The sequence below is a fragment of the Olea europaea genome, chromosome 11 (genome assembly GCF_002742605.1).
Source record: "Olea europaea var. sylvestris chromosome 11, O_europaea_v1, whole genome shotgun sequence".
NCBI classification, from domain to species: domain Eukaryota; kingdom Viridiplantae; phylum Streptophyta; class Magnoliopsida; order Lamiales; family Oleaceae; genus Olea; species Olea europaea.
The window spans coordinates 6,042,832-6,053,267 of NC_036247.1; the positions used below are offsets into that span (position 1 = coordinate 6,042,832).

The window sequence follows — 10,436 nt, forward strand, 5'->3', positions numbered from 1 at the left end:
TGTGTCACTTCTTGTTCGTCTTCTTGACTTAACCTTTGTGTTCAATGTAAGAGTTTCCCACAGACGGCGCCAATGAAGTGGTGCCGGAACAATACCCTTCTATCCACCCGGTGGCGTTCAGCGTTCCGATTACTCCGTCAAGTGTATGTGACTTGAAAAACGAAGGTGGGGCTTCCTCCCCCGTTTTGCCTTCGGCGTGAGAATTAGTTTATAGATTTAGAAAAAATGTAATCGGAATTCAGATGGCTAAAAAGAGAGAGAGAGATCCCCTTACCTGTATCACATCCGGGGGTATTTATAGATATTGGGAGTTGGATAACCGCTGGGCAATCGTGGTGCCAGGTGTCCCACGTTGGCATTCCCACTATCCCCACCTGCTGAGTGGGAGGTCTTTAACTTCCCGTTTGGAGGTTGCACCCGTATTAATCGCCATGGAACCTAGTCAATTCACTAGAGGTTTTATGGCTAAGTGTTTGGATAATCATGTAGGCAATTTCATGCCAGTTGAAGACTTCGCATAGAGGTAGAGCGACCTGGGGGGGTTGACGGCCTCGCGTAGTAGTAGAGCGCCCCCGGGGGTAGTTGTAGAGCGCTCCTGGAGGGGGGGTCAACGGCCTCACGTAGTGGTAAAGCGCCCCGTGGGGGTAGTGGTAGAGCACCCCTGGGGGGTCGATGGCCGTGCATGGTGGTAGAGCACCACTTGGAGATAGTGGTAGAGCATCCTTTAAGGATCGGTGGCCTTGCATCGAAGTGCAGCGATCCATCTTGCTTGTCGCCGAGGGTGGCTTCCTCTACCAACCTATATCAAAGACTAACTTCGATATTTGGAAATTTGATTTCATGTGCTTAACAATAAACCTTGGTGCAGGATATGTTTGAGGAGAAAAGGAGCATTTTGGAACCAGCAGGAACTCTTGCCCTTGCTGGAGCTGAAGCATACTGCAAGTTACTATGGACTCAATGATGAAAATATAATAGCTGTAACCAGCGGAGCTAACATGAATTTTGATAGATTGAGGTTGGTAACTGAACTTGCAGATGTTGGTAGACAGCGCGAAGCTGTACTTGCAACTCACATGCCAGAGGAACGTGGAAGCTTTAAGAGATTCTGTGAGCTTGTTGGTCATCTAAATCTCTGGCTTTATTTCTCCCAACTTTCTAAGTGATAGCTTCCATATTAGATACCCACTGTCATTTGGGTTGCAGGTGGGACCTATGAATATTACTGAAGTTGAGAAAGCTCTAGCTCTAGTCCTTTATATATCGAAGTTGAGCACTTCTGTCACTTAAAATGAGATATCAACAGAATGTGCCTTTTCCTCCCCATGTGGACTCTGCGGTACTGTTTCCTGAGTGCCCCTTTGGATAACTGGAAGTTATTCATTTCTAGAGAATACAAAGCAATGAAAGCATGCACTAGAGGCATGTCCCCACAAATTCAAAATTAAAATTAAGCATGTATGTAATGTTTAGAAAACCATATTCTGGTTGTATTCATTATTTTTTATTTGCTTCTGGAAAAGTTGACCTAATATGAGGCGGGCTAGAATCTCTTCAGTAGGACAAAAATTCGACAATATGTAATGTTTAGGAGGATTAATTTTTCTAGATAGTTATCTTTTCCTGTTTTCTACAGTGTTGGCCTTCACACAAAATTTGAACTTGAAGCAATGGTGGAGAAGATGAAATCGGCTCAGCTACAAACCATAAACCTTACAAATAATGACTTTGTCAAAGACCATTTGCGACACTTGGTAATTATCTTTTTGATTCTCTCTGTCTTCGTATGTAAAATGACTTCTAGGAATTAATCTACGTTGTGTTCTTCATTGACAATGTAAGCACATAGTTTATGATTTGTATGCACAAATTTATTCGATCTTTAAATTCTAATAACAAATTGCACTATGACCTATGGGTATTTCAACAAATAACATTTGAATCATGAAGCGCTCTATAATATTATTTAGACTAAGAGATGGATGCATGTTTATCAATTTGTAACATAATACGCATCCTATATCATGGGATATTTTGAACGTCTAGTGTGATTTTCTAAACCTGGGAAGAAACATTATGCGAAATGTTTTATTATTTTGCTTTATCAGAAGATAAACTGATCGAGAAGCCACTAATCTTTTACAAAACAAAAACTTCCGTCACACTACTATGTAGTGAGGCTTTCTACATCATAACGAAATGTGGGCCACACGTTATTACTTGTATAAAATATAGAACAAAATTATGTCATTTGGATTGGGGAAATTGCAGTTTAACCTTGATAGTTTGTCGTGTACTAGAATTTGTTTGCAGCATACCAATTTGTGCTCTAAAGCTAAATATCTTCACGGTAGAATGAATTAGGCTACTTAGGTGTTGATGCATTTGGTCCTCGTACTTCTGCATATAGATTATCTATAAGGTATTTGATGAATGAGGACAATTTGCATTTTTAAAGGTAAATGAGTATTAGTTTGGCTCTTGATGACAAGATAGATAGAGTTTCTTCCACTTCCACTTGAAAAGGATATTGCATAGAGTATCTGAGTAAGCATTATACATCAGGGAAGCATGAGTGTGCTGACCTGACTTCATTTTTCGATCTCTTTCAGATGGGAGGCCAATCAAATGTTAAAAGACGAGCTTCTGTGCCGTTTTGTTTTTCTAGAAAGACCATGAGCTTTGATGAAATTTTTGGATGCTCTGAGTCCACGTTGGAATATAAGTTTGTTCCATTATCGGGGACAGGTTGCTTCTCCAAACTTTGTCTAATTTTATCATTTTAATCCATATTTGACTAGCCCAATTCATCTGTTCACCATATGTATAGGGAGAAACTGGTGCAAATGTGTGCGACGACCCTTCCTAATCAGGTTAAGTTATTAGCTTTCAAGCAGATTTCCTGATAGATTGTACATTTTGCCACTATCATATGTTGAGCAGAGAAGTGAGCTATGATATTTCATCCTTATCTTTATGTTCAGAATGGACCTTATATAAGTTAGCAAAGGAGTTTATTTCTGCTTAAAGCGAGTATTCCTATTTATTGTGGTTTGAACCCGAGATTGTTATCTGAAGATAAAGGAAAGAATAATAATGGATTATTTTTATGCTTTATAGATCTTTCTGTCGGTTCACAGATTAATTGGATCGACCCAATTTATGTATACAGAATCTCTACCAGTACAAGAAAAATATGAACCCTGAAGTTCAGATTCCGTTAATGGCGCATGGCTTTCACTTATTGTGCTGCCCTGTCATACCTGAGGATGTTAACTTTACGCTGAAAAATTCACAGAATCATCCCCAGTTGAAGAAAATGCAACTTTTTCAAGAAGAAACATGATAATCAAAATGTTATCCGATAATTTTTTTATGTTATCTAAGTTGGAATTGCTTGAATTCGAATATGCGTTGGTCTTGTGTAATAAGGTTCTGTATTTTGATACAACAACCTTATCTTTCATTGCAACAATAACGAGTGACTTCGGCTCCTACATGAAATAGGGTATGTGCCTAAAGAACCCTAAAAACATGCTACGTTGGGGGTACTTGAAAATCAGCTAAATTTGCTTGCAGTGAACCATTTGACCATGTAGCATCGCTCATGTCAAATCTCTAGGCCCTGCATGGCCTGTGAGCTACTGTAGTGGGCTTTTATTGGCCCGGCCCGGCCCTTCACGACATTTTCTTTTTTGAATTATCTCCTCAATCCAATTGCAGTTTTCCACGCGCAATCATATTGAATCTCAAGCGTGCAATGCTTGTTTCATTATTGCTTACTTTTGCTCTCCACTTTCATGTTCTATTACTTCTGCCTTGCGGTTGAAGCCCTCATAATTTGCTAAAATTAAGAAAAAGTAACAAATCTTACACGTCAAACATTTTCAAATTCACGAAAACGAATCTTGTGTCCACTAAAACTGTATTAGGTAGCTTTTAACCACATGGATTCTCACCTCCCCTAAACAAACTCTCCAATACAGACAATTTATCAGATTCTCTTTTGCCCCCTTTTTGTGTGTTGAGTACCATGCACTAAACACGCCATTAGAGGTGCATAAAATGCCTTCTTAGCAGAAAAAATGCATCTTTATTGTAACCCTTAATTCTCTCTAACCTCCAGCTGCAAGAGTCCTCCATAAATCTCCTTCACATGCTTCTGTACCATTCGGACCCCGACGGCACCCCAAAAAATCTGTGAAACATCACTCTGAAAGCACAAGGAAGAAAAGATGGAATTCTTAAGATGTATTTTTAGTAGATGTTTTCAAGTTGCTATGATTACTATGAGTTTATGTATTGTTAATGGGGAACCTCTAGTTCCAGCATTGTGCATATTTGGGAAACACCAACAATTTGAGGACACTTATCAAAGCAAACTTCCCTCCTTATGGAAGAGATTTCACCACCGACCTACAGGAAGGTTCTGCGATGGAAAGCTTGCCACAGACTTCACCGGTGAGAGCTCTTCTATAAAAGCTCGACTCTCCTTCTTTCTCATAAACAAACATTCTCATCGATGTGTTTCCTCGTGTACAGCTGAGTACCTTGGATTCACCTCTTACCCACCTGCATACCTCAGCCAAAAGAAGCCAAAGGTAGAAATATTCTCCTTGGCGCCAACTTTGCTTCAGCTGCTTCTGGTTATTATGACAGAACAGCATAGCTTTACGTAAGTACAAGATCTATCAGACTCGGATAAATGGTGAGAAAGAACGCATAGATTGTGATAGTTTTAATTCTTGCACGCGCTTTTGAAATTGCAGTGCACGCCGTGACATTGACGCAGCAGCTAGAATACTACAGGGAATGACAGATCAAAGTAGCGAACTTGGTAGGGAAGGGCAGAGCTAATGCTGTATTCTCAGGAGGATTCCACCTATTAAGTGCAGCGAGCAGTGATTTTATTCAAAACTATTACATCAACCCGTTTCTCAATGGAGCTTATTCGCATGATCAGTTCTCAGACATTCTTATGAAATCATACTCTACCATTGTACAGGTGATGCAAAACTCTATTGATCTACTTTATTTGATCATGTTCAACTGTATATAGTATGAACTGCAGTATAATACAATAGTATGTAAACTGCAATGTCTGAAAACATAATTTGTGAAGCGTGAGGTGTCTCATTGTAAATTTGAGAACCTAATCATACGACTTACAAACCTTTACAAACTTTGTCTTACAGCACGGTTTTTCTGAACGCGAATGCATATTGACATTAACTTTTATTTCTTCACAGAATTTATACCTGCTGGGAGCAAGACGAATTGGAGTTACAACCCTACCACCAACTGGCTGTTTGCCAGCAGCCATTACGTTATTTGGTTCAGGGAGGAACCAGTGTGTGGCAAGGTTGAACCGAGATGCTATGTCATTCAACAACAAACTGAACAATACGTCTCAAATTTTGAAGAGCAAGCTTCCAGGGCTCAAACTTGTAGTCTTCGACATCTACCAGCCTCTACTGGAGTTAATAACAAAGCCCACTGATATTGGTACAATGACTCCTCTGATATCATAAGCATCTGCACAAGTAATTGAGAGAAATGATAAAAAAATGGCACCTTCAAATTTCCTTAATATGTTCAACTTCACCCAAACATGTCCTTCTCACTGGTTGATACAGCGGAAAGGCCATGCGATTTCATGTTTTATCAGCACATAATCAAAGTTTTTTCAATTTTCGTTTGATTCAACTCTTCTATAATTTTATTCTTTTATTTTTTTAATCAAATTTTGATTGTGCTCAAGGATTCTTTGAGTCCAGGAAGGCCTGCTGTGGGACTGGTACAATTAATACATCCTTCCTCTGCAATGCAAAGTCTGTGGGGACATGCTCAAATGCTACATTGTGTTCTGGGATGGATTCCATCCCTCTGAAACTGCTCCTGAAAAGTTGGTTCGAAGTCCACTCGAAAAGGGATTCGATCTCATCTCTTGAAGCCACCACTAATAGCAGTAATCATCTGTATTCCACTAATATAATAATCCTTTCATATATCCCGTGTTTTTAGAGTTATAAAGTTGACCTAAAACACTACTTATATACTTGGTTACAGCATCATGTATGAGATGATTTTAGCAATGTAAGTCGGATTATGCAATCCTAAGATAAATATGTTGGCTCGTGATCCTTTGTACTGAAGAATGTTATCAACAGTTATGAGTTTGTTGGAACTGAAACCATGCTACTGTGGTCTGTCATGCAAGAGTCATGGTATTATAGAAACATTTTAGTTTAATACAGCCCCCCCCCCCCCCCCCCCCCCCCCCCCCCCNGCAACCCTCGGTAAAAGAAAAATGGAACTATATAAAGAAAAGAGTAAGAAGATAAAGAGAAAAATGATATTGCATGCATTTATTCACTTGAGCTTTTTTTAATTATTTTTCGGTAAGAAAAAATTACTGATGCCCTCTATGTTAGCTTGGTAGAGAGACCAATTTTTGCCAAGTATCTAGAAAGAAATTCATGTCCATATATACAAGAAACTGAATAACTACCATAAAGCACTACATTCGTGTATTAAGTCAAAGATTCCTACCTTTAGCATTGATTGTCAGAAACTTCTAAGAAAGTTCAAATCCAGCATTAGAATTGATGGCATAAAGAAGTTTTGCTCTCAAAGTACTGGAGCGTTTGTATGTTGGTAGCTGAATCGTCAAGTAGAAACGAAAAGGAAAACAGATTATATACTAATCATGACAATAATAATAGATGAATTTTAGTGAATTAGGCTCATCAATTTGTGGAGTCCAGTATGCCAAAGTAGATGGTACCTTGAGAGTATTATAGCATGTAGAAGCAGATGGAAGCCGATCCACATCTTGACCTCCAAATGTTGCCCATAGAGGTACATCACAGACAACCTAATTAGTTTAAAGTTCTCGAATCAGTCTACAACAATGCTACAAATAGTACATTATTACAATGTCTCCAGAATCATTAAGGATTGTGGTTCCCTCATTTTTTTTCCTCTGTATATATATTCTTATCGTTTATGATCTCAAATAGAAGCTTACCATGGATTGAGGACATAACTCAGGCTTTATGAGCTAGGTTTAATGTGGCTCACAGCTCAGGTTACTAAGGACTTGACACAATCGGGTCATACTCTGCTCAATATAGATTCTTCTACAAGGCTCAAACTAGGCTGATTGATTGCATAGCTTGACCAACAAAATAAAAGATATATCTAGGTTGTATATAAAAGGAAAAGCCTAATTCTGACACCATCAATGCTCAAATACATTATGAAACTTTGGGAACAATTATTTAACGGGTCTGAATAAATTCATGAAAGTAAAATTCCATAATGTAGTTCATGCATAACAATCATCATGAGACCATAATTAAATGACTGAAGTTGACAAACACCTTCACTGGACACCTAAAGAGATCTGCACAAGTACCTTGTGAATGGTAAAGGCAGGCTGCAGGTGTTTGAACCCAAGCAATGGAGCTCGAGAACAACTGGTCACAAACTTAAGAAGCATACAGCGTTCTCTTGGTTCAAATCCCGCAAATACCTGACATACAGGAACACTGAAAGGTCAAAGAAGATATTGACAAATATTGTTACAGCAGATGATTAATCAAGCAACCAATCTCCATGTCGTTCAACATCAGATCAGTGATTAAATATAAAGGTGTATAAGAAAAGAAACAGAGAATACTATAAACTTATGAGTCAAAAATTTAGAAATTAAATCGGTCATTTGATTTTATGATTCCCCAGCCAGAAGCCCCCAGGAGGCCAGGAACGTTTTCCCTCCAGTGATTCCCTATCAACTTTCTAACTTTGTTTGCTTCATAGGAAAAACTTCAGTAAGTGGTAAAGCTTATTTGGAGGATCTCCAAGAGATTATTTATAAAGAGCATCTTCGACTTTAGAGAGAATTTTTTATACACTTCAACAATGCTCTCTATTTTGCCTCTTCATTGTGTTTTCTTCAAGAAAAATTTATTGATTTCTCCTCATCTTTTATTCAACATATCTTTTTATATGTCAATAGCCAATCAATTCAAATATGATTTGAACAATTTAAGTAGTAAAGTATTGACATTTGTAACTTATTAAATACATTCATTATAAAGGAAAAACCAAGAGCGACTTTGGTTCACCAAATTGACACTCTATTTTTGACTTTTTAAAATAGAGAATGGGTTTGGCTCTTCAAATTTGGAGGGCTAAACCCATCCCCTATTTCAAAAAGTTAAGATAAATAGTCTCTTTGAGACTATTTTTAAACATTCGCTCTCTTAAATAAAGAGCATTTTGTATTTAGAGAGTTTCTAGAAGATGCACTCAGTCTGTAAAACATTGATTCATCCAGGAAAAGAAGAAATTGTGTCAGCAAAGGATGAAGAAACTTCATCAATTGATCACGTGGATTATTCATATAAAATCAAAAACTTCTTTCATCTTTAATTTAAGAATCCCAGCCTCAAAAAGCAGCTATCAGTGCTGGAGTAGCTGAAACATGTAAAATTCCATCACTTAAGAATTATCCAACTTAATTTAGAAAATTTTATTAAATCAGACCTGCAATGGGATAGGTGGTCGACTGCCTGATGCATTTATGACGTATAAGAATCCATATGTCACTGACCTATAAGTTCTGGGTTGCAGGATCATGTCTTATGTCACACATCCTTAACCATTGTGTGTTGCACCTTACTCTGTCATGCCTACTAGAGGTCCATAGAATGCTCAAGAAGGGCCTTAGGCCTGATGACATACACACTGTGTTTCACAAGAACTTGGAAGCCACAAAAGGTGGAAATGGCCTCTAGAGAACTGATGAAACTAATGTCTTTATAGCTGAACTCGTTCAAAATAACTCAAACCTACTTCACAAGGCAGAAAACTTTCATGGGTTAATAGCTTATCTAGAGCCACAGGAGCAAGGCACTCATTGAGTGCGGCAGGGCGCCTTTGAGTCCCCTATATTAAAGGTCCTCCAGAAATAGCCAACTCACGATGAAGTTAATGTTCTTTCTGATTAATTTATTGACAAGTGTTGAGAGAGAAAATTTGTTACGTCATTCCATCGAATTCAACCTTTATCCTTGTAAGTCCTGTTCTCCCATCTGACTTCCTCTCTACAAAATTTTTACCTAAGTTCCTCTATTTTCACTTTATTAGCCTCTAATTAGCTTCTCTTCCTTTTGTTCACTTAATCTCTCATGAATGGGTTGCTTCTTTATGTCAGAAACTCAAGATCAATAGCACACTCAGTAATTAGTTGAACTGTTGGTATTACAGTGAACATGCCTATAAAAACTTCGATATAATTGGTACCAACTTGCAGCTCAGCTCCATGGAGATTGAGTGAAAGATTAAGGCTAAATAAATCATCACGTCCTAAAGTTTTGCATAGGTGTATAAGCCATATGAGAAGTGACAAATATTCTCTAGCTTGCTTTCGATGGTAAGCAACTTATCATCATCGATAATCTAATGTGTGCATGTATGTCAACAGGTAAGGGGTAAAAATCTTCTTAACCAAGCTCCTTAAATTGGACTTTTTCCCCACCCCACCCCACAATGTCTGCCATGTGTATGGAAAGAAAGAGAGGATGGAAAATAAGACTAGTTCAGCAAATAATTGTGTTCACTGCTCAAAACAAACATAATTGAGCTAAAATCAGAAGCCTGGAACCAGTTTGCATGACCACATGACATTTTATGAGCACTGATATTGTGAGTAGTATAAAAGCTGGATCATGCAATAACCTTGCATGAACGAGAAAGAAAATAAAAAACCAGACATAATTGAGCAGGTAGTTCGAGTGCTAATACCTCCCAAAATATTTTAACAGTACGACTCCCTACTGTATAACCTCCAGTATATCTTGTGTTTTTCCTTAAATCATCAACATCAATGTCATGGTCCCCACCTGAAAGTAACTGCAAATAGGAGATATGGATTGCCATGAAATAAAAAGTCCAAATCACATAGACCAATTTGTAGAAATCAAAGTCCTCGTGGCATGTAAATTAATTATTTAAACCTCTGACAAGATAAATTTCTATTATATTGAAGTTCTATGCGAACCTTTAAAATCAAGTTCAAGTGCGGTATCCAAAATATCAATATTTGTAATTGTCATGTGTGAGTTTCATTTGTGTATCACACTGCCATAAACATAAAGTTTGTCCCATTTTTCTACAGCTAATTGAATACTGTCCGTAAATAAATAATATTTCATTCGTCATCAGGATGGAAATGAATGAAAGATTAGTAAAACTTTTGCTATATCCCCCAATTATCCCTCTGGTTACCTACTTGATTTAAAACAAATAGACATTGGGCTGCATCTACGTCATGGAGAGAAGAAAAATATGGTGCATTAAAAGAAAATTACCTGATTGAATTCACTTGCATTAAATAACTTTAACCAAGAAGGGGATATAAGATCACT

The 10,436-nt window shown here is 37.8% G+C and overlaps 1 protein-coding gene and 2 pseudogenes across 1 annotated transcript in view; 2 read left to right on the forward strand and 1 right to left on the reverse strand.

Annotated features, from left to right (window-relative positions):
• The window catches only part of LOC111404374, a 27,476-nt pseudogene extending 24,550 nt beyond the window's left edge, over window positions 1–2,926 (forward strand).
• Window positions 2,927–3,885: 959 nt separating this feature from the next.
• Window positions 3,886–5,396, forward strand: LOC111403134 (annotated as a pseudogene).
• The window catches only part of LOC111404375 (E3 ubiquitin-protein ligase UPL7), an 11,770-nt gene continuing 6,343 nt past the window's right edge, over window positions 5,010–10,436 (reverse strand). Inside the window, exons 11-16 of the mRNA XM_023033190.1 lie at window positions 10,380–10,434; window positions 9,814–9,921; window positions 7,421–7,537; window positions 6,788–6,877; window positions 6,553–6,661; window positions 5,010–5,535 (exon numbers count right to left, since the gene is read on the reverse strand). Coding sequence (XP_022888958.1) covers window positions 6,578–6,661; window positions 6,788–6,877; window positions 7,421–7,537; window positions 9,814–9,921; window positions 10,380–10,434 — 454 coding nt within the window. The 3' untranslated portion in view covers window positions 5,010–5,535; window positions 6,553–6,577. The remainder of the gene's footprint in view (window positions 5,536–6,552; window positions 6,662–6,787; window positions 6,878–7,420; window positions 7,538–9,813; window positions 9,922–10,379; window positions 10,435–10,436) is intronic.